The sequence below is a fragment of the Podarcis filfolensis genome (genome assembly GCF_964270895.1).
Source record: "Podarcis filfolensis genome assembly, chromosome: 8".
NCBI lineage: Eukaryota > Metazoa > Chordata > Lepidosauria > Squamata > Lacertidae > Podarcis > Podarcis filfolensis.
The window spans coordinates 32,832,550-32,855,902 of record NC_139611.1 but is presented as its reverse complement, the minus strand read 5'-3'; the positions used below and the strand labels follow the sequence as shown (position 1 = coordinate 32,855,902).

Genomic DNA, 23,353 nt, shown 5'->3' with positions numbered 1-23,353 from the left:
TTAATAGGAAGATTCAAAAAACAAAACCCTGCACTGTTGTATAACCTCTCCTCCATAAACCAAACAGAAAAAAATGCTCAATAAAGGCTGGGCATAGTCTAAACTCTGCATTTGCTTTGTTCAAGCAAATCAAGATGGATGCTCCATAAACAGCTCAGCTGGAGGAGCCCAAACACAGCTGTCCAAAAAGTCAGAGAGAGAAAAAGCTGAATGCTTTCAGTTGGAGTTAGCCAGAACTGAAGGTGCAGCCTCCAGGGCTCCACAACTTGCTCCCTGGGGAGGATGTCCTGCTTTGGATAATCACCCTTTTGCCTCATCTCATGTTCTGCCTGCATATTTGTAAATAAGCAAATGTTAGAAAGATGCCTTAAGCCTCTAGGATATGGTGCTTCAGTGCCTGTCATCCCCCAGGCAGCTGCTTGGGGCCATTGCTGATGTTGACATCCAAGGGGCTCCTTAATTCCAGGTTACCTGCAGCTGTGTTTGTGGCCACCTTCTAAGTCCCCCAAAATGTTATGCCCTGGCTCCATGGCTTTGTGGGTTAAACAATGGTCATTGTCCTAAAAACATGCAGTGCCCTAGAACTTCCATCATCCAGGAACTGGGGCAGGTTTTCAGTACTCTTTTACTCAAAGGAAAGTACAGTGGTACCTCGGGTTACATACGCTTCAGGTTACAGACTTCGCTAACCCAGAAATAGTGCTTCAGGTAAAGAACTTTGCTTCAGGATGAGAACAGAAATTGTGCTCCGGCGGCACAGCGGCAGCAGGAGGTCCCATTAGCTAAAGTGATGCTTCAGGTTAAGAACAGTTTCAGGTTAAGAACGGACCTCCGGAACGAATTAAGTACTTAACCCAAGGTACCACTGTATATTCAGTAGCAGAAGTTTCTGGAAACGTTGACCACTAGAGGGAGCAGGAAACAATATTTAAGTTAGAAGCAAGAGGTTGTAGCTGCTGAGATTTTCCATTCCTCACACATATTAACTTGGGCTCCATGTAGGACAAAAGCCCAAAACTAGGGACAGGGAGTAGAGTGGGGGTGGAACTGGGTTCATTTTGCATATAAAGGGAAACTTGCTTAATTACCAGTTTCCGAAGCAATGCATGAACTGAAATGCAGCTGTCCTTCAGAATTTGCACTTCTCTGAATTTTGCTGTGCAGTTCTCCAGCCAAATAGCATGTGCTAAAATGCATTTCCTAGGGTAAGAAGTGTACAAGAATGCGTATGTTTTGGTGGAAATAACAAAGCATGTGTTATAGTAGAGCAAGTATGCTTTGCAAAATGTATGCATTGGGCAAAATTGCACACAGTCACTTGCTCGAAAATTGCTGATGAATTTTCATGATGACTTTAAAAAAAAAAAGCAAGGTGATGTGGAAATGTGGAGAAGTGAAAGATGAGAATTGGAAAGACGAGAAGCTGAAAGTACTGAAATCATTAGATACAGCCATCCCTACTGGCAACCCATCTTTCCCTTGCATATAACTCCTTGTAATTTATATATGTGCTAATATATCAGGGGTTTTAGGAAGCAGCTTTTGCCTCTCATGCCAGCCGTGTCCCAGAATAAATGCCTTTCGTTTCTCCTGTAGAAACAAGGGTTCTAACTGGAAACAGAACAAGAACAACTCACTTTAAAATCTTGCAAACATTGGAGGCAGAACTCCCTCCCACAGGAGTCAGTGATGGCCACAAACCGGGATGGCTTTAAACATCATCATCATCATACATTTTATTTATACCCTGCCCTCCCCAGCCAAGACCGGGCTCAGGGCAGCTAACACCAGATATAAAACAATTGATTGAAATACAACTAAAAAAAAAAGATTAAAATACAACATTAAAACACAGCCTCATTTCAGCAGAAACTCAAAAACTTTTTTGGGGATGAAAACGTCAAGTCTTCACTAAGGCGAACTATCCAGACTAGTCCTATGTGGGCCAGGAAAAAAGCCAGGGAAGTCCCCAAGTAGGAGCTCCATCACAGAAGGAAAAAGGAAAAAAGAAAGACGGGGAGGGGATCAAGTTAATTCCAAGCCAAAAGCCAGGCTGAACAACTCTGTCTTACAGGAAAGAAATCAGATCCTGCAGGGCCCTGGTCTCATGAGACAGAGCGTTCCACCAGGCCAGAGCCAGTGTTGAAAAGGCTAAAAGAGGGTTAGTCAAATTCACAGAGGGGAGGGTTATAGATGGCTGCTAACCATGATGACGATGCTCTGCCTCTCTGGTGAGAGGCAACAATGATTCTGAATATCCGTTGCTGAAAACCACAGGAGGGGAGAGGGCTCAGGTCTTGCTTGTGGGTTTCCCCAGGCACTTGGTTGGCCACTGTGACAACAGGATGCTGGACTAGATGGGCTCTTGGCCTGATCCAGCCAGTGGTTCTTATGTTAGACTAACACAGAGCATCTCAGTAGACATTTCTGACTTTTCATCTACCCCACCCCCCAGACAGAATGTTTGGGTTGGTATTTCTTTAACAGGAATCAGCACTGCAGAAGGAACTTTGCATGGATGTCAGAATGTTCCGTGCAGGTTCAGAGTGACCGTTGAGCAGGGCAGTTGGAAAGGGAGGAGCTGGTCTGAGCAGAATGACCGAGACAAAAGCTTCCTTCCAGATGGAAGCGAACTAACATGGCAAGCAAGTGAGAAGAGGGACTGAGGGGAAGCCATATTAGAGCATCAAGAAAAGTCACCTTGAAGAGAAGATGGCAGGACAAGAAAAGAGATAAGTGCTGAACCCACCATATCCAAGGGCAAAGCTAGAGATTACAAGGGTGGAAAATGGGGTTCCCCGCTTTGTGAAACATTTGCAGGAGGGTGGCTTAAGCAGAGAGTAGCCTGCCCAATAGTTTTCTGTTTCAAGTCCCTCCAAGTAATTGTATAGTTTCTCCTGAATGGACACACTTTTATTTCAGAGCCCACCAGAAGGAAAAATCAGTTCAGGAATGGGAGGTATTTGCAGGGGAGAATTGACTGGGGAGGTTTGACTGCTGGGAACCTAAGAAAAGCCTGCTGGATCAGGCCAATGGTCCATCTAGTCCAGCATCCTATTCTCACAGTGGCCAACTAGGTGGCTTTGAGGAACCCACAAGCAGGACCTGAGCACAAGAGCCTTCTCCCCTCTTGTGGTTTTCAGCACAACATGGAGGCAGAGCAATAGCCATCATGGCTGGTAGCCATGGATAGCCCTCTCCTTCATGAATTGGTCACTACCTGCTGTCAGAGCGAGTTCCATACTTCAGCTACGCACTACCTCCAGTCCACCTCTCCTAAACTCCACCCCCTTTGTGAAAATGGCATCTGAAGGGCCACCACACAGGGGGCCATGGATGGTCCTTCAGCCCGGGATTCAACTATCTGAAATGGCTGTCACATGAAAGATGGAGCAAGCTTGTTTTCTGTTGCTCCATTGCGGGGGGACCCGAGCTAACAGATTCAAATGGCAAGAAAGGAGATTCCAGCTAAACATTCAGAAGAACTTTCTGGTGGTAAGAGCTGTTCACCTGTGGAATGGATTCCCTCAGAAGGTGGTGGACTCTCTCTCCTTGAAAGTTTGTAAATAGGGACTGGGTGGCCACCTGTCAGGGATTCTTTTGGTGCGATTCCTGCATTTCCGGGAGTTGGATTAGATCAGACTTCCTCAACCTTGGCCCTCCAGATGTTTTGAGACTACAGTTCCCATCATCCCTGACCACTGGTCCTAGTTAGGGTTCATGGGAGTTGTAGGCCAAAAACATCTGGAGGGCCGAGGTTGAGGAAGCCTGGATTAGATGGCGCTTTGGGTCCCTTCCAACTCTATGATGCTATGATTCTAATTATACTATCCCAAGGAGCAGAAGCAGTAAGCTGGTTAGGATAGAGCTGCTATGCTGGCTTCCCAACAGGTGGGTAACTGTTTCTTCCTGGTAGGGGGCAAGGCGAGGCGATGGAGAGAATGGTGCAGTGCAAATGCAGGAGCTGAGCCAGTCTGGTGCTCCTGGTCACCACTATGTTTGTGCTATGTTGATCTCCCACAGCTTTCTCATTCCCTTTGTCACTCCCTTTCCAGGTAAGCAACAGTGAGAGCCTTGTGGCCCCAGCCAGTCTGTCAACACCTGGGCATCTGACTTCCACACTCTTTCGGAGGAAAGTATCATAGCCGAGCAGAGCCAGTAAATGGTGCCCTGTCAGTTTGGGATCCTTACTTGTTGAAGTAACCAACTCTTTCTACCACCCGAATGAAAATGGTTTCTTGCAGATGGGCTCTCGGCATTGATAGTTGTGGGTATCTTGCCCCGCAGCAATGGCAAACAGAGACCTCTCTTGCTCCAATGATAGGAAAGTCAACTAAGTTTAAAAAAAAAAAGCTAAATTGGAAGGCCATGTGGTATGATCCCTGAAGGCACAGGAAACCCAGTGTTACATACACCATCCCTGATAGGTGGCCATTGACCTTGTTGTTGTTGTTTAGTCGTGTCCGACTCTTCGTGACCCCATGGACCAGAGCACACTAGGCACTCCTGTCTTCCACTGCCTCCCGCAGTTTGGTCAAATTCATGTTAGTGGCTTCGAGAGCACTGGCCAACCACCTCGTCCTCTCTCGTCCCTTCTCCTTGTGCCCTCTATCTTTCCCAACATCAGGGTCTTTTCCAGGGAGTCTTCTCTTCTCATGAGGTGGCCAAAGTATTGGCGCCTCAGCTTCAGGAACTGTCCTTCCAGTGAGCACTCAGGGCTGATTTCTTTCAGAATGGATATGTTTGATCTTCTTGCAGTCCATGGGACTCTCTAGAGTCTCCTCCAGCACCATAATTCAAAAGCATCAATTCTTCAGCGATCAACCTTCTTTATGGCCATCGACCTTAGTCACCTCCTAATGATGGATGGTCCATTGCTTCAGAAGCAGCCTGTTCCACTGTTGAACAACTTTTTTCTTTCTTGTCGTTAAAGTAATAGCCTCTCTCTCTCTTCCTCTCTTTTTACTTTGAAGAGAAATCTGACCGTAAGCGATGAGCCATGGGATCTGCAAGCAGGCAAGGTGTACGTGTCGGAGTCTTGCTCGAGTCCCGGGTTCAACACAGTCACTGCCAAAAAGTCCTTCCACCAGAAATATTCTCCAAGTTTGGAAACCATGATCCCCATCCGCCTGAAAGCAAGGCAAGTTGTGTGGCATTAGGAAGCTGCCTAACGAGTCAGACCATTGAGTCCATCAAGCTCAGTACTGTCAACACAGACTGGCAGCAGCTCTCCAGGATTTCAGGCCTTACCTGGAGATGCTGGGGATTGAACTGGGGCGGGGGGGGGTGTCTTCTGCAAGCAAGGCAGATGCACTACCACTGAGCTACATCCCTTTCCATAACTGGAATGCAAACAGCTTAACAGAGATTGCTTTGAATAGCATTTGCACCCTCTCGTTCTTTCCTGGAAAAAGGACAGCAAAAATAAATAAATAAATAAACCTCAAAGTTGTGGGTCGGCATAAAACTGTGCACCTTATTTATTTATTTAGAAAGGTGAATTTCTTTTGTGAATTGCAGGACTATAAAAATACTCCATCCGTTGAAATGTTAAGGCGTCTCCTTAACACTGATTGATGAGAGGCAGACCTTTTGAAAGGATTCTGTTTATGACTCTCTCTCTCATTTAAAGCAATGTTACCATGATATTGAACAAAAGAAGTCCTATTTTATTCCATTGACGTTTATACCCCTCCTTTCTATGATAAAACCAGAAACTTCCTAAAGCTAGCAGGTCCAGATCTGGTCAGTGCTTGGTGCTCTAGATATACCATTCCGAGTTCTGCAAAAGTCAAGAAATAAATGAATTATAAATAACACACAGGTATGCATAAAAAAAGGGGGATGCAGGTGGCGTTGTGGGTTAAACCACAGAGCCTAGGACTTGCTGATCAGAAGGTTGGCGGTTCGAATCCCTGCGAGGGGGTGAGCTCCTGTTGTTCAGTCCCAGCTCCTGCCCACCTAGCAGTTCGAAAGCACGTCAAAGTGCAAGTAGATAAATAGGTACCGCTCCAGCGGGAAGGTTAACAGCATTTCCGTGTGCTGCTCTGGTTCGCCAGAAGCAGCTTAGTCATGCTGGCCACATGACCCGGAAGCTGTACGCCAGCTCCCTCGGCCAATAAAGTGAGATGAGCGCCGCAACCCCAGAGTCGGCCACGACTGGACCTAATGGTCAGGGGTCCAGTTACCTTATGCATAAAAAAGCCATTTGCAGCAGAGATTGTGACCCTCAATATGTTTCTTGCACTCCAACTCCCATCAGCCTCAGCCAATGGTCAAGGATGATAGGAATTGTAGTCCAACAACTTCTGGAGGGCCACACATTCTCCACCCTTGGTTTTTCATGATCTGGGTTTGCGCCAACAAGCATATTTGCAAATAGAAATATAGGGGAGAAAGAGCATACGTACATATGCACAGTGGAATGATCTACGTAAGCAACAAAAGGATAGCAAATAAGAAGTGCAGACTATTACACCCAATTCTTTTGGGGGCCTTCAGTTGGGGTGTGACTTCCCGCATTAAAAAGCAGAAACTTTAACTAATCTTATCGCTTTCAGAGCTACTTCCTTTTGGCCACATTTATTTGTATTTAACCAATTATTAGTAATAGCTATTGATTTCCTTATGAATTAGTTATAGCACATCTGTGTCAGGTGAAGGTTTGTACATATTTGGTATGTAGCTATATATAAATAGTTTGTGATTCAAATTTCCTTTACCTTTATGTTTTCATTAGTTAAGTGTGTGTGTGTGTGTGTGTGTGTGTGTGTATAATGCAGTTTCTGGTATCACTAGATCAACTTCATCAACTTTGTCAAATTAATTAAACTGAATAGTTTTAAATGGATTTTGAATAAATGTGCAATTAATTGTTACTGTTCTGAATGATGCTTTTCATAGGGTAGAGGGCACTGGGGATAGGTTTATGGAACCAAGGGGCTGTGACCCTAGAAAATTTGCGAACCCCTCAGTTAGACGTTAGGAGAAAACCCACAGGAGTTTTTGAGTTTGGATGGACAAACTGCCTGATGCAGCAGAAGGCAGCTTGCTAGCAATGCAATAGCTTTTTGTTTTATTTTACTCTCTCCCCTCTCCCGGGCAGGTCAGCTGTGAATCCAATAGACAACGCGGGGCTGATCTCATTTGCAACATTTTCTTGGCTCTCGTACCTCATGCTCCGAGGATTCAAGCACAAACTCAGCATGGACTCCTTGCCTCCTCTCTCTCCCCTCGACAGCTCAGAACCAAACACCAAAAGGTAGCAGGGTTTTGACACACCGGTACAGTCATAACTCACGTTACGTTTGCTTCATGTTACGTTCTTTCAGGTTACATCCCGCGGCAACCCGGAAGTACTGGAAAGGGTTACTTCCGGGTTTCACCACTCGTGCATGTGCAGAAATGCAAAATGACGCCACCGCATGTGCAGAAGTGCCGAATCGCAACCCACGCATGCACAGACGCACCACTGCAGGTTGCGCTCTTTTCATGTTGAGAACGGGCCTCTGGAACGGATCCTGTTCGCAACCAGAGGTACCACCTCAGGTTAAGTACTTAATTTGTTCCGGAGGTCCGTTCTTAACCTGAAACTGTTCTTAAACTGAAGCACCACTTTAGCTAATGGGGCCTCCTGCTGCCGCTGTGCTGCCGGAGCATGATTTCTGTTCTCATCCTGAAGCAAAGTTCTTAACCTGAAGCACTATTTCTGGGTTAGCGGAGTCTGTAACCTGAAGCGTCTGTAACCTGAAGTGTATGTAACCCGAGGTACCACTGTATATGTAAGAGCTTTTTCTGCATGCAGGGAACGATCATTTGCATGTCCTCACGCCCATCTTCTCTCGAGAACTTGATTATAATAGGCAGTTCTTAGCTAGGAAATAACACTAATCTTGCTGCTCCACTCATGTAAAGTTCAGGGGAACAGGATGGAAGGCCATTGTCTTTCCCTCCCTCCTCCCCCGATTTTTTGTTGTGCGTGCATGCCTGCAATGTTATGATCCTGATTTCATCCAGTCTCCCTGCAATTTTTTCATGCAGAGTCACCTTATGAGCAGGGTTGGTGCCATGACCTGGCATCCATGAGCACCCAAACCCAGGCACCCCAGTAAGGCCTGTTACTCATTCTTTAGTTCAGGAAAGCTTAACACAGGAATACCAGAAGGGTCCAGCTGATACATCAGGCCAAAAAGACCCAGCTGCTCCAGCATCCTGTTCTCACAGTGGCCAGCCAGCTGCCTGTGGGAAGCCTGGAAGTAGGAACCTGAGCACCATGGTGCTCTTCCCACTTGCGATTCCCAGCAAAGTGGCATCTAGAGGGCATGACGCCTCTGAAGGGAAGACCTCTTAGCTAGTAGCCAAGCTGAAAGGCCTCTGCATCTGCTCAGAGGTACGGTCTTCCTGCTGCTTCACATATCATTGGAAGGAAGAGCATCATGTGCCAACAAGGAAAGTAGCCATAGCCTTGTGTTCTTCCATCCCTATTTATCTTGTGAACCACTGTGAGATCTTTTGAAGATGGGTGGTATATTAATCCAATATTAATGAATGAATACATACCATCCACGTTGGCCATCAGCATGGCATCTTTTGTCTTGACACTGGATATTAGATAGAATTCTTAGTGGAGTATTTGCTTCAGCGTTGATACAGGTCAAAATGAGAGCTTATATTTGAGCTGGAGGTGCCATCCCGTCTGAACTACCAGCGAGGCCCTGATCTAGGCAGGTGCCTACATATGCCTCCCTCCTCCTCCCAAGTAGCATCACTCAAGCCTGAACTTCCTCCCTTGCTCACTGTCCCCTTTGCTCCTATGACCCCAGAGACAGGAGCGTAGGAAGCAGGGGGTGGTGGGGGTGTCATTCCAGAGGGGGGTGACAAAATCCCCCCTGGGCGGATCGCGCCGCCGCACTGCGATAGGCCCTCTGCTGGAAGGATCGTGCCACCACAATTGGCTCCCCACCGGGAGGATCACGCTGCCATGCCGCGATCACCCCCCCTGCCAGGATGCCGCGATCACCCCCCTGCTCTTAAATATATATTTTTTCATCTCGTTATGTATCATCTCCCCAAATCCCTTAGCTATTCTACAAGTCCACTGCATATGATAAAATGTACCTTTTGTTTCTTTACATTTCCAACATGTGCCTGATTCTGACTATACATCTTTGCTGGTTTACTTGTTGTAAAGTACCATCTATAAATCCTTTTAACTTGTGGAACTATTTGACCACAGTATGTAATGATGACAACTAGCACAGTTAGAGCTTTCAATAAGGATTAAGATAAATTTCATTAAGGTCTATCTATGGCTGTTAGAGAGATGCTTATCTAAATTAAGGTAACTAGTGACACCACCCAAGGGAGGAAGGGGGAGAAAGCTTTCTTTGATGAGGGGTGGAGGGAGGGAGGGGGAATTTCAATGGGGGGGGTGACAAAAAAAATTCTGCTCCGGGTACCACCTGACCTTGCTACGCCACTGCCCAGAGGTGACCAGGGTGAGGTCTGAGAGCCAGCCAGGAAGCCAGGCACCCAGGGTAGGGTGTCTGGATCTGATGGGTCTGGCCCCCTGGGGCCCCAGCAGCTGCCCAGTGGTGTTGGTTGCCAACTGAAGCCTAGGTAGGAGTGGCTCTTTGCAAGGAATTACTCCCATAGAATTGCAGAGGTCATCTGTTCAGCACTGACTTTGTAGCTAGCCATAAGAAGTGGGTCTCTTCCAACCAGCTTGCGAGTGGAGGAAATGTGCAGTGCTGTTGTTTGCCTTTGACAGATTGCAACACCTTTGGGAAGAAGAGCTGGCCAAAGTTGGTCCCAATAAAGCTTCCTTACGCAGAGTGGTGTTTAAATTTCAAAGGACCCGGATTCTGGTAGACATATCGGCTAACATCATTTCAGTTATTATTGGTGCTTTGGGCCCGGTGAGTAGCATGGAAATACAATTTATAAACACGCTTGAAATGTGTTTTTCAAAGGTGGTGGTGGGGATTGTCGGGTGGCATTCGCCAACCTGGCTCTCTCCAGATGTGTTTGAACTGCTTCTCCCATCATCCTCGGCCAGCATACCTTCCATTTGGCAGATTATCTCCCCACCCTGAAAAGTAACCGAGAAACTCTTTTGCAGACAGTGATCATCCACAACATCCTGGCGCACAGTGAAGACGACTCCTGGGACGTCATCCATGGGATTGGCCTCTGCATAGCCCTTTTCATCACAGAGTTTTCCAAAGTCTTCTTCTGGTCAATGGCCTGGGCCATCAACTACCGCACTGCTATCCGATTAAAAGTTGCCGTCTCAACCCTGACATTTGAGAAGCTGCTGTCATTTAAGACTTTGGCACGCATCTCTGTCAGCGAAGTAAGTTGGCTTTATTTTTTCTGTAGCTCACCTTTCCTCCAAGGAGCTGAAGGTGGTGCACATCGTTATCTTCCTCCCATTTTTTAAATCCTCACAACAACCCCACGAGGTAGGTTACAATGAGGGATGCAGCTTATATTTGGGTCAATACAGTATAGCCTGGGGCCCAAGTTGGCGCCCCTGTCACTGGATAAGCCTATGAATGACTGCAAGTCATGATGGCCAGATGCTTCCTCCAGGTCTAGAGTCAGCAATTGATGGGGGGAAACAGTAGGAGAGGGCCATTGCCCTCCTGTGCTACTTGCAGACTTCTGTTTTGTTCTGCTGGGCAGCAGAATGCTGGACTAGGTAGGCCTTCAGGAAGATCCAGAACAGGAGGCTGGCATTATAAACCAGGTGGTTACACATCAGCCGATTCGTGTGTTATACATGCCTTGACAATGAATTGAAAACCTTTGATTACAAGATCACTTCTGACTAGAGACAGACAAACCTGTCGACTTTGATTCTCTGAGTTTCTCATTTTTTCCAGTCTGCATTTCCACAACACTCTTCTAATTTTTTTAACGCCCTCATGAAAATTTGACATATTAGTGCAAATTTATCTTAACAGATGTAAGCAGTTTAAACTAATAGCACACATTTTTGCAAGCCATTTCCTCAAGATAATGTATTTTTTGTATATTTTTATTTTTATTAATGTGAGATGTCTGTGCACGTCACTCTAGTATATGCATTTTGTTACACATTACACGTACAGGAGAACTGCATTGCAAAATTCAGAAAACTGGAAACTTCAAGGATGGCTCACATTGTTTAAGAAAGTACAAATTTAGTAGGTTCATCTTTAAATGTGAACCAAACTGAATTTCTCCCTCATTCTTCCTTCTGACTAGTTGGTCACAGCATCACTCTTGGTTCCTTTGTATCTTTCAGATGATCAATTTGCTAAGCAATGACGGCTATCGAATATTTGATGCTGCTTTAGTTTGTCCCCTGCCACTTGCTGTACCTCTGCTGATGACCATCGGCACAATCTATTCCTGCATCGTCCTTGGTCCCACGGCACTCCTAGGGCTGGTTCTTTATATTATATTCATACCTGTACAGGTAACACAGTCATTTCCTACATAATCATGGCACTATTTAGTGGGAAGAAACTCCAGTGAAAATCCTCATTATTACATTTTTTTTACATGGCTCTTTATCTGTATATATCTGAAAATTTTATATAGGAGTGCTTTATGATGGCCTACATTTGCAATGCCTAATAAAGGTTTGGCGAAGTAAGTTTATGTCAATAACTGTTTTAGAAAAAAGGTCCCTAGAGAACCTCTAGATGGGTGGGCATTTTTGGTGGGTATATTCTCCAACTTGTCATTGGCCTCATTCACACCATACGTTTAAAGCACTCTGGTCCTGCTTTAAACAGTCATGACTTCCTCCAAAGAATCCTGGGAGCTGAAGTTTGTTACAGGCGCTGAGAATTTTTAGGAGAACCCTCTCTTCCCCTCTCAGAGCTACCATTTCCCAGAGTTCCCTGAGAAGAGGATGCATAGTTAAACCACTCTGGGAACAGCAGCTCTGGGAGGCGAGTAGAGCAGTCTCCTAGCAACTCTCAGCACCCTTAACAAACGACAGCTCCCAGAATCCTTTAGGATAAGCCACAGCCATTTAAAGTGGTGCTTTAAATGCCTAGCATGTCAATACGGCCCCTGATGCAATAATAGTGGTAGATTTATCCCTGGGCGTCCGCACACCACTCCCCTTTATTGTTCTGCGATGCTTCCCCAATATTATTGCGTTACTGCCGCCTGGGGCGTCACCCTTGTGCTATAGTACAACATTCGTACAGCACAACCTGGAACATTAGTAGTGTGAATCTTCACAGGATTTCAGCAGGAAGCTACAGGAGTGGATATGAAGCGGTATGTCCTTCTCAAAACTTTTTCAGGTGCAAAAAGGGCTGAAAGCAAGATCGTGTGTAATGGTCCCCATACCATCATGAGCCCAAATAATCCTGAACGCATCTTGTCTGGAAGGGCCCATAGTCTATTCACTGGATGACACGGGACTTATATGTACCCAGGTGAAGTTAGGCATTTCCTGCCTCTGTCATGTTCTTGTTGAGGGTCAGGAAGTTGAACAAGAACTTTCTGACTGATGTGTCCTCTAAGCCAGAGGTTCCTGAATTTATTTTTTCCAGGCCACAGTCCCCTTGGTTCCATAAACCCATTCCTCTGTGCGCCCTACTCAGCCCTACGAAAAGCATTATTCAGAATAGTGGTTTGCATGGCACACTAAGAAAGATCATGGCACCATAAAGTTCATAAGAGTAACAATCAATTGCACATTTTTTCAAAATCCAGTTAAAACCACAGTGGAGCCTCGGGTTGCGAACATGATCTGTGAGGGAGGCACGTTCGCAATCCGCAGCATTCACAACCCACAGTGCCGCATCTGCGCACGTGCGGGTCACAATTTGGTGCTTCTGCGCATGCACAAAGGGTGATTGCCGAAACCCAGAAGTAACCCGTTCTGGTACTTTTGGGTTCGGCGCAGTGCGCAACCCGAAAATGCATAACCTGAAGCGTCCGTAACCCGAGGTACCACTGTATTTAGTTTAATCGATTCAACAAAATTGATGAACTTGATCCAGGTATACTAGCTTTCCAAAGTCTGACAGTAATTTAAACCCCCAGCTCCCCCTGCCACCCTCCTGCCTCTTAGTCCCTGCCCACGTAATCCCACTGCCCTTTAGGGGTGCAACCAGGCTTCTTCCATGAGTAGGGGGAGAGGCACTTTCTCAGTGCAAAGCGTGTGCTCTACCACTGAGCTACTTGTTGTTTTTTTTAAAAAAATAATATTTATTACTTTTGAAGATTACGGAAAAAGAAGAAAAAAGAAAAATAAAGACAAGAAAGAAAGAGAAAAAAAAACAAAAAAGTGAAAAAACACCACAATACAATACAATATACAAATATTATAAAACCCACCCCAAACCCATTAGATTAAACACATGACTTAAGACAAAAACAGTTTAAAATACATCTCTCCTTTTCCATATTCTATCCTTCATTTCCTTGTTTCCTCGACTTCCTCACACCTCCCTTTTTGTATTCCAGTTCTTCTAATTGTTTCAGCAAATCCTTTCCATCTTTCTCTGTTTTTTATCATCTTGTACATAACATATTTTAACCTTATTTCCCTTTATGACTAAATTACTTATCTATACTTAACTTCTTCTAACATTTCACTAAATCCCTATAATATCATTCCACGGTTTTTCTAACAGTCATTAATTTTACAAAATTTCTAAATATGAACTTTAACTTCCCAATCTTCTTCCACCCTCTCTTTCCCCTGGTTTCGGATTCTGCCAGTCCTTTCCATCAGATCCATGTAGTCCATCAACCTGGAGATCTTATATCCGAAGCTCTTAATTCTTTTCCAAGTCCCTCCTGCGGATCTTCTTCGTATTCTTTCATGCTCAGGAGCAAATCTTGGGAAAACTCCAACCAAACAAAACTTTTCTTCCTTCTGAACAGCTCAGCCAAGTTTCCATAATTGAAACTAAAGTCCATAAGGTATTTCAGGACGTATTTCAGGATTCCTCCAAATCCATAGGCCCCCAAAGCTTCAAGTTCCTCCAGGCCCAAACCCATGTCCCAAAAGTCAGTTGGTCCCTGAATAAAGGGATCTTTCCAACTTTTGTTCTTCAGTCCAAGCCAGGGTCCAATCCTCAAAATCTGGCTTTTGCTAGAATCAGTCATGCAAGGCCTCAATTTATAATCCTCAATTTGCTTCTGTAGAACTGAGGATCCTGCTTGAACTACCTTAGGTTTCGCAACGGCATCCTTCTCCTTTTCCTCCACCATTTGTCCTACCAAGGTATATTCCTGTTCCAAGTCCTGAATTATTTCTGTATTGTTGCTTGCTTTTTGATTCAAATTGGTCACTTTCTGTTCCCGGCTGTCAATTTTGGAAATCATGTCATCTGCCTTTTTGTGCAGCTGTTCAAGTGAATGGTTTATCTTATATAATACAGTCACAATACCTTCTCCTATCAGCATTTTGAATAGTCCAAGGTCAATCTCTGATTCTCAGAAACTTTATCTTGCAGCTGGAGCTTACCCTGTTACACTCCTGTAACAATTTCACATGCTCCCTCTAGAGGGAACCAGTCTCAACTTGTATCAATTCTTTCAAGCACAGAAACAGTTTCGATTTTCAGCTATTTTTTTCCTCCCTTTGATAAACTCAGAAGAGATCAATGGAAACAGTATCTTTCCATTTTTAAGTAACTGTCAAATCCGTTCTGTCAATGAATCTTCCCCAAACATCATCAGGCAGACCGTTCCCAGGTTCAGAGCAGTGGTAATTTGCTTTTCACTCTCTCCTGCAGGTTCTCACTAGGTTCACGACTTCCCCCCTCTTCTCCTGCTTCCAAGGGGGTTTTGTATTTTTAACCAATGGAATTTTAATCCTTTATCAAAAACTTTCAGAGACTTTAGTTTGTAACGTCTTTGCTTCAGTCTGTTTACCAAAGCGGAAGGCGGACTTCCTGTTTAGAGCCTTCCCGCTTCGTTGCCAAATTAAAATATTTAAAGATCCAAATTTTCCAGTCTACTCACGGGTAGTTGTTTAAGGTCCAAATGTCCACAGGAAAAAGTCAGCGCTCTCCGGCAGCAGCAATGCGGCTTCACTCCGTGAAAGAAGCGGTCGATTCAAAGCACCGCGCCACTCACCCCACATCGCTCCGGATCCCCAAAACAGGGTTTCCCCGCGAGTAGGGGAGGCGCAAAAGGTGCCAGCCGAATCCCAAGTTCACAGGCTTCTCCCGCCTGTGATTTCTATGGGTCTCCGCCTTCGCCATGGTGGTTAGACCCTGCTTTTCACAGAGCAAGTCCCTCCCGATCGGAGGAGCTCCGCCATTGCCGGAGGCGCCAACCCGGAAGTTCTACCACTGAGCTACTTGGACCTTCCCCAACACTGAAAGGGCTTTAAAAAAAAAAAAAAGGCCCGTTAGTATTTGTCTCTTATATTGTTTGCTCTCTTCGCATTTTGCCTATTTGCTGTAGATGCTCATAGCCAAGATAACATCTGTATTCCGAAGAGCTGCCATTCTGAAGACAGATAAGCGTGTGCGAGTAATGTCTGAGATTTTAACATGCATCAAGCTGATTAAAATGTATGCTTGGGAGAAATCTTTTGCGAATACCATCAAAGGTATGGGGCACGGCGGGGGAAGAGTTCTTTTGCATTTCCGCTGAGTCCTTAAGTGGATCGTCACCTGCAATTGTCTTTGTTTCAGTAGTCATCCGAGATTATAATTTGCAAAATTGCATTCCATTGCCTAGAATAGGTGGTGTGGCCAAAAGTGGGTGTCGCCTCTGCACACCTGACATGTGGCATGTACAAGCACACAGCCCTCCTCATCTGATCCATGCAGGTCCGCATGGGAGGGGCATTATATACAAATGACGACAGCCAATGTTCAGATGCCCCACAGTGAAATATCCCACTATTTGGAATTCTTAGTAGCTCTTCAGCTTCAAGGGAGAATATAGGATCCCCAAGGAGAACATCCTGATACCTAAAGACAGAACAAAGCTTTAAAAAGGACAGATCACAAGCCTCCAATCCCAATAATTATTCTTCCCAGGGATTGTGAATGCGGCAACCTGAATTTGTACCTTTTCTGTAGGTTTGCTTTTTGTTCAGTTGTGCTCTCTACTGTATTTCTTATGTTATCAAATTATATGTTTCTGATAAAATAAATACAGATAAATACTTTTCAAAATATGATTTTCAGTCTGGTGACTGGGGAAGGAGTGATCTGCTTCCCCATGAGGGCACCTAGGCTTGGAAAAGGGTTTAAACCTCCCCATTCAACCCAGCTCTGTTAGCGGAAGGGTTACCACTACCTCCAAAATCAGTGGGGTTTTGTCATTTGCTTGCAGTGCGGTAGCTCATCTAGGGTATTGGCATTCCTAGCCTAGAAGGTTCTGTGGTTTATCACTTTGCTAAAATCATAACAGCTTGATATATGTATTTTGCCCTCCCCAGGCACCAGAAAAAAGGAAAGGATAATCCTGGAAAAAGCCGGATATGTACAGAGCGTGAATTCTGCCCTAACTCCAATTGTGTCCACCACGGCGATTGTCTTGACATTCACCTTCCACATTCTTCTGAAGCAAGAGCTAACAGCCTCTGTTGTAAGGCTTAGCCCCAATTTACATTTTGTCAATGATCATTTTGTCAGTTTCATATTTTGATCCTGATGTTGTTGGCATTACTTTTCTGGCACCCTAAAACTTAGGGTCAAACTAACATTATTCCAGCTTTGTATGTGGTTACTCACCTGTTCACCATGTAGTTCACCATGGATGACCAGGCATTCTGTGATGGTGAGTGCATTGCATTCCTTGGAGGTGAGAGTAAGAAGGCCAGTGGAGGAAGAATAGACCATTCCATTCCTTGTCTACCAGCCTGCTTTGTTTCCATGCTAGCTGTGGAAGAAGGAAAGTCTCTTCATCCACAACCTGCACACAAAACAAGCATGGGGGTAGAGATGAGAAAGATCACCCCATCCCTCCTCCACTAGTCCACTTGATCAAATGCCTTTTTTAAAAAAAATACCCCCCCAACATTCTAAGAGGTTAGCTGGAAACCTCTTAGAGGGGGGCACACAGAGAAGGACCTCGGATGCTGATTGTAGGGTCTGGGTAAGTTCATACCTGGAAAGGCAGCCCTTGGAAACCTTGGGGTATTGGGGTCCTGTGTTATGCAAGGCTTTATAGGTCAAAACCAGTATTTGGTTCTTTTGTCTGCATACCTGTGCTGATGAGCTGGATTCCTGGTTTACCTCCTTCCACAGCAAATTGAGAAGGGCCATAGATCAGTGGTAAGCACCTGGTTTGTATGCAGAATTATTATTATTATTATTATTATTATTATTATTATTATTAAGAATACCATGCCCATCTGGCTGGATTTCTGCAGCCATTCTGGGCAGCTTACAGCATATACAGAATGTCTCAGATCCAATCCCTGGCATCTCCAGGTTGTGCTGGGAACTTCCTCTGTCTGAAATACTGGCAAGCCACTGCTGCTCAGTGTAGACAAAGCTAGATGGACCAAACGGTCTGACTCAGTAGGCAACTTCCTATGTTCCTATGAGAGCTGCTACTAGTCACTGTAAACAATACTAAGCTAGACGGATGAGCGCTTCAATGATAAGTATAATGCAGCTCCTTATGTTCTATATGGCAAAAGAGCTGGAGAAGGACTGGGAACAGGGGAAACTGTGTCTCCCAAGCCTCCATCAGAGAAATTCAGTGCAGCATCAAAATTCATATTGCAACCTGGCAGCTTTAGTCCATGTTGCCATTGTCGAGGTGGTGTAGCGGTTGGAATGTTGGGCTAGGACTGCAGGGAGTGAGGTTTAAAGTCCCAGTCTGCCGTGATACCAGCTGCCTTTTAACTCCTTTCCCTTTTCAGGCCTTCAGCATGATTGCTATGTTTAACATCATGAGGTTTTCACTTGCCATTCTGCCGTTTTCTGTGAAAGCCTTTGCGGAAGCAAATGTCGCTATTAAAAGAATGGAGGTAAAACAACAACAACACAAATGTTTTAGGTTTGTTCAGCGGGAGCATGAGAAACAATGGCCTAGGCTGAGGTTCCTGTACCGGACCACACTTTTGCTGTAGCAATATGCACTTTAATCTATTATTACACCGGAGGCTGCTTGCTGGGGAAATTGCAGGAAACTGTACAAGTAATTTTACTCTGTTCATAACCCTTTGCTCTTGATCTTTTTCTTTTTTAAAAAAATTATGTTAGTTCTGACATTCAAGCTAGTTCCCAGAGTTTATTAATCCAGTGACTAAACACGCAGCTTCTGGACATCCCATTTTACTCCAAGCATACCTCTGCCACAATCACATAAGGAGTTAATTTTGTGCATTACTTTATTGGGTGCCAACCTTGACCCTGCCTCTCTCCTTTTTTTCCTTTAGAAAATTCTGCTCACCAAAACTCCTCCTGCCTATGTGATGGCACTGGAGGACCCCCAGAATGCTGTCGTCCTGAAAAATGCCACTTTGTCCTGGGTGAATTTGCCTAGTGAAAGCAGCGCTAGAAGTAATAAGGACAATGTCCTGAAAGTGAAAAGTGCACGCAAGCCCCAATCCACGACTGGAGTCGCCACGTCTCACTCTCAGATATCAAGTTCTGGGAAGGAGTGCAGTAGTAGCAATGTCCTGTCCAACATCAGTTTTATGGTGAAGAAAGTAGGTATACCTGAACGATAATTTGCAGAAGAGTAGCTGTGTTAAGTCCAGCAAGGAAGAGCCGTGTGGCACCTTGAAGACTGACACATTTCTATGGCATAAGCTTTTGTGGGCTGGTGTCCGTCAGATGTATGAAATGTTACCCTGAGTTGCAGATACATGCACAGAACACAGGTTATATCCAGTGCTATCTTTACTCAAAGCAGACCCATTGAAATTGATGGGCATGACTAACTTAGGTAGATTAATTTCAGTGGGTCTACTCTGATTAAAACTTAGTTGGCTATGGCCAATGGCTGGGTGAGGGAACGATAAAAATTGAGATCAGAGGGAGATTAAAGTTTCATCTGCACTGTGTATCTATTGCATCCCTTTGAACAGTCATACTTCTCCCAAGGAAAACAGAAAACAAGAACCAAAAGAATTGTTTCTCACAGGAAGTAAACAAAGCACAGATTTCTCAGCTCTTACACACAATTTGTGCGTAAACTTTTAGACATGGCAATGTCATTGATGGGCCTTTCTCTGAAAGTCTAGTTTTGATGGATGTCAGAACTTAATGGGCCAATGTTATCCATGATGCAGAAAATAGTATGTCCTAGAATCCTTTGGGAAAAGCCATGACTATTTAAAATGGTATAATACTGCTTTAAATATATAGTGCAGATGGGGCCTAGATCAGGCATCCCCAAACTCAGCCCTCTAGATGTTTTAGAACTACAGTTCCCATCATCCCTGACCACTGGTCCTGTTAGCTAGGGATGATGGGAGTTGTAGTCCCAAAACATCTGGAGGGCCGAGTTTGGGGATGCCTGGCCTAGATGAAGTAAAGTAGACAGTGATAGCAAATGCTTTTTTTCCTGAGAGGACGCAGGGGTACACAAACCCTTAAACATTTTGTGAATCTTTGTACTTTTGTCCATTTACTGTGTTTATTTCCCCCGATTTTAACTATAAAATGGTGATTTTCTTGAGTCAAAATGAGAGTACCCCTAAACATTTTTTTTTAGAAAAAAGCACTGGTGATAGATATGCACTTAACTGGGGTAATTCATTCTATTTCTAATAAATCTTTTCTAACATTTCTTTCTGACTTCGATGTGTTACGGTTAAGAGTTAAGCAATCATTCTATGCATGTTCATGTTGGGAAAAATGCACCATTGCTATGAATAGATTTGTTTCAAAATAAATTTTCTTTGTAGGGCAAAGTTTTAGGGATTTGCGGACACGTTGGAAGTGGAAAGAGCTCGATCATGTCAGCGATATTGGGGCAGGTATGCTACCTTTTAAACATTTTGCAGAAAACGCACACTATCTAGTGGAGTTACTTGTAATGTTGTACATTTTTCTGTATTATTCTATGGTTGTAATGGTCGAATAAGAATATCAACCTCAGCACTTGCAAAGTACAGGCATCAAGCATGTGTTGTGCAGTGTCTAAAGTGTCAGCCTAGGACCTGGGAGATCAGGGTTCAAAACTCCACTCAACTTCTGTCAATAGACAGGGAGTTGCAAAGTGTAGGTGTTGCCACACTAAAATATTGATTTGTTACAAGTGAAGAACAAGTATCCCATGGTACCTGTAACAGTGCAAGTTTCGCAGATTGGAGTGGCCGAATGGGCGCATACGGGGTAAGGGAAAGGTAACATGTTGGTAACAACCAGTGCAGATCTCTGAGAGAAGTGTTACATGTCAGCAACCATGCTACAACATTGTATTATTATTATTATTATTATTATTATTATTATTATTATTATTATTACTCCGCCCATCTGGCTGGGTTTCCCCAGCCACCCTGGGTGGCTCCAACAGAATATTAAAATCACAATTAAACATCAAACATTAAAAACTTCCCTAAACAGAGCTGCCTTCAGATGTCTTCTAAAAGTCAGATAGTTGTTTATTTCTTTGACATCTGGTGGGAAGGCATTACACAGGGTGGGCACCACTACCAAGAAGGCCTTCTGCCTGGCTCCCTGTAAACTCACTTCTCGCAGTGAGAGAACCGCCAGAAGGCCCTCGGCACTGGACCTCAGTGTCCGGGCTGAACGATGGGGATGGAGACACTCCTTCAGGTATACTGGGCCATTTAGGGCTTGAAAGGACAGCACCAACACTTTGAATTGTGCTTGGAAACGTACTGGGAGCCAATGTAGGTCTTTCAGGACCAGTGTTATATGGTCTCGGCGGCCGCTCCCAGTCACCAATCTAGCTGCCGCATTCTGCACTAACTGCAGCTTCCAGGTCAAGCACAAAGGGAAGCCCTACAATACAATGCATTGCAGTAATCCAATCTTGGAGCCACCAGTGCCTGAACAGCTGTGGTCAAGCTCTCCTGGTCCATTCTGGAAGAATGGCCGACATATTTATTAATAGCTGTGGCTAGCAAACAAGCTCCCCCCTTCCTCCTGCCTGCCTTGCCCACCAAAACTAACAATCCACTTCTGTTTCACTTAACATTTTAGCCTGTCCCCAAATGCAGCCCCAAACTGCACTGAACTTTCCAGGTGAATGCAGAGCACATGGTGATGCTTTATATAACAACTGAAAGCCGTGCTTGCTTTCTGAGGCCCATTTTCCTTATTACAAATGTTTGCACCTTCTTCTTTATTTAGTATACACTGCTTAAGTTTCTCTAGACTGGCGGTGGGGAATGTGCTGTCCTCCAAATGTTGTTGGATTCCAACTCCCGTGAGCCCCAGCTAGCTTTGCTCATGGAGGGGGGGATTGTGGTCCTTTGGCACCTGGAGGGCCACACGCCCCCCACTTCTGCCCTGGAGGGGAAGGATTGCCTATAAAATATGGAAATTCAGAAATGCATGCCACTGAATCAGGAGCAAGAGGAAGAAAAGGAAGCAGGCAGCTAATCTGCTCTTGAAGCTGCTCTCCGCCACTATTACAAAATCTGTGTCACTCACTTAGCACTCAATTTCAATTAGATGTAATCAGGGCACCTCTCTATGCATTTGATTTTCTGTAATGGAGTGATTAGGAGGATCCAGACTAAACACCAGCAGTGCAACAGTGTCCTCTGAAGCTGTGCTTTTCAGGGTGGGTAGCATGTGCTGTAGACATCAGGCGGTTTTTGCAAGACATTCTCTCAAGTTTGCAGTTGTATGGGCACTTACTTGCAGGTAAATGCCACTCAACTCAGCTGGCACTTCCGAGTAAGCATGCATAGGATGCAGAAGATCACCCTCTTCTTATCCTGAATTGTTTGATCCTGCTCCTCGGTTTATTGCCAAGGTAGGGACCCCCCTTTTTTCAGCCCAAGGGCTCTCCCATGAAACCTTCTGAGGGCCACATTCCAGTGGTGGGCAGGGCCAGAAGCCAAAATGGGTGGAACAGTAAATATGAATTTTATTTTTGCATAGCAGGTTAGTTGCTGCAGCCACACATGCGCCTGTCTGTCCTCCAGCCAGGCAATCAAGGAGCGTTATCAGAGTTCAAGGACACATTTTAGCCCTGCAAAAACTATCAAGGAGGGTGGGAAGCAGGGCCAAAGAGGGGGGGTGACCCGGGGAGAATAGGTGTGGCTAGGAAGAGTCTCAAGGGTCAGAGAGAAAGGCCAGGGAGGGCCACACCCAGACCTGAAGTTCTCAACCCTTGGTTTAAAGTCTGAAACTGATTTTTGTAGCCTGAGCTGGGTTTTTTTTAATTTTAATGAAATTTGCGCTGATTCTATTGTAACCATCTATTCTTCAATGATACGTAATTTTAACGTTGTGTAAGGGGGGGTAAGCAAGACAGAACGTTTTTAACTGATAAAATAATTATGCACTCTGCTTTTTTCAGATGTACCTCCATGAGGGGACTGTCGCGGTGGGTGGGACTTTGGCATACGTGTCTCAGCAGGCATGGATATTTCACGGGAGCGTCAGAGACAACGTTCTTTTTGGAGAAGCATACGATGAGCAGAAGTAAATATTAAATTAGACAAGAGGATAATGAGGTGGTCACCGTGTGTGTGTGTGTGTGTGTGTGTGTGTGTGTGTGCACCTGCCTCAGGTTCCTTCCTGAACATTAGCTTTCTCTGGTCATTTTATGTGAAGTGTGCAGGCAGGTTTCTACCCAACACATTACTAAGGAGCAATACAGGTTAAATAACTATAAGGCGGCGATCTTATGGTGCGTTGCAGCTCATTCTAGGCGGCCACATGTTTATTTTGGGATCTTCTTCTCCCAAGGAGCAGGGAGAGGCACCCACCCTTAGAGAGGTCAACCTGACTTTGTCAGCCAGGGGGGTCACAATTTTTTTTGCAGCCCATGGACTCATTTGGAATTTTGAGGAAGTGGCTGCCCCATGTGTGGCATGGCATAAAATGGCTTCCCCGTCTAAAAGAGCGAAAGGAGAGGCAGAGCTACAGAATGGGGTGGGTACACCAGCCATCAAAATGTGGTAAAGGCACCTACCTCAGCCACTGTTGCCATCGTCCACGGAGAGAAAGTCTTTGCACCTTTCTTTTGTTCAGAACAGGCAGCAGGCCTGAAGGAGGCCTCTGTGGAAATTTTGTGACTGGTGGTCAGGGATTGACCTCAGAAGCACCCTGGAAGGCCAATTCCCTCACAAGCTCTTAAACTCAGGGGGAGAATTCCACCTCACATGTCAGTGGATCTTGGGGAAGTGTGGGGTTTGTGTGTTCATACCAGAGAAAGACTGCTTCTATAGTTCTTAGTTTGGTTTGTCTTCTCAGCTGGGTGC

At 45.0% G+C, this 23,353-nt stretch overlaps 1 protein-coding gene across 10 annotated transcripts in view; it reads left to right on the top strand.

Moving 5' to 3' along the window:
• The first annotated feature begins 2,533 nt into the window (after nt 1-2,533).
• The window catches only part of ABCC12 (ATP binding cassette subfamily C member 12), a 60,120-nt gene continuing 39,300 nt past the window's right edge, over nt 2,534-23,353 (top strand). For 2 of the 10 annotated variants that reach the window (XR_014551208.1, XR_014551209.1), the window contains exons 1-12: nt 2,538-2,736; nt 4,974-5,140; nt 7,106-7,261; nt 9,770-9,917; nt 10,121-10,354; nt 11,291-11,464; nt 15,436-15,583; nt 16,424-16,572; nt 17,858-17,965; nt 18,377-18,649; nt 19,853-19,924; nt 22,447-22,571. Coding sequence is in view for 4 of the 10 variants with exons in the window: in XM_083625990.1 (XP_083482116.1) it covers nt 5,115-5,140; nt 7,106-7,261; nt 9,770-9,917; nt 10,121-10,354; nt 11,291-11,464; nt 15,436-15,583; nt 16,424-16,572; nt 17,858-17,965; nt 18,377-18,649; nt 19,853-19,924; nt 22,447-22,571 (1,613 nt within the window). In the remaining 6 variants the exon portion in view is untranslated. Of the gene's footprint in view, nt 2,737-2,917; nt 5,141-7,105; nt 7,262-9,769; nt 9,918-10,120; nt 10,355-11,290; nt 11,465-15,435; nt 15,584-16,423; nt 16,573-17,857; nt 17,966-18,376; nt 18,650-19,852; nt 19,925-22,446; nt 22,572-23,353 lie in introns of those variants that run through there. The other 8 variants (XR_014551207.1, XM_083625993.1, XM_083625990.1 and 5 more) reach the window with 7 other exon arrangements.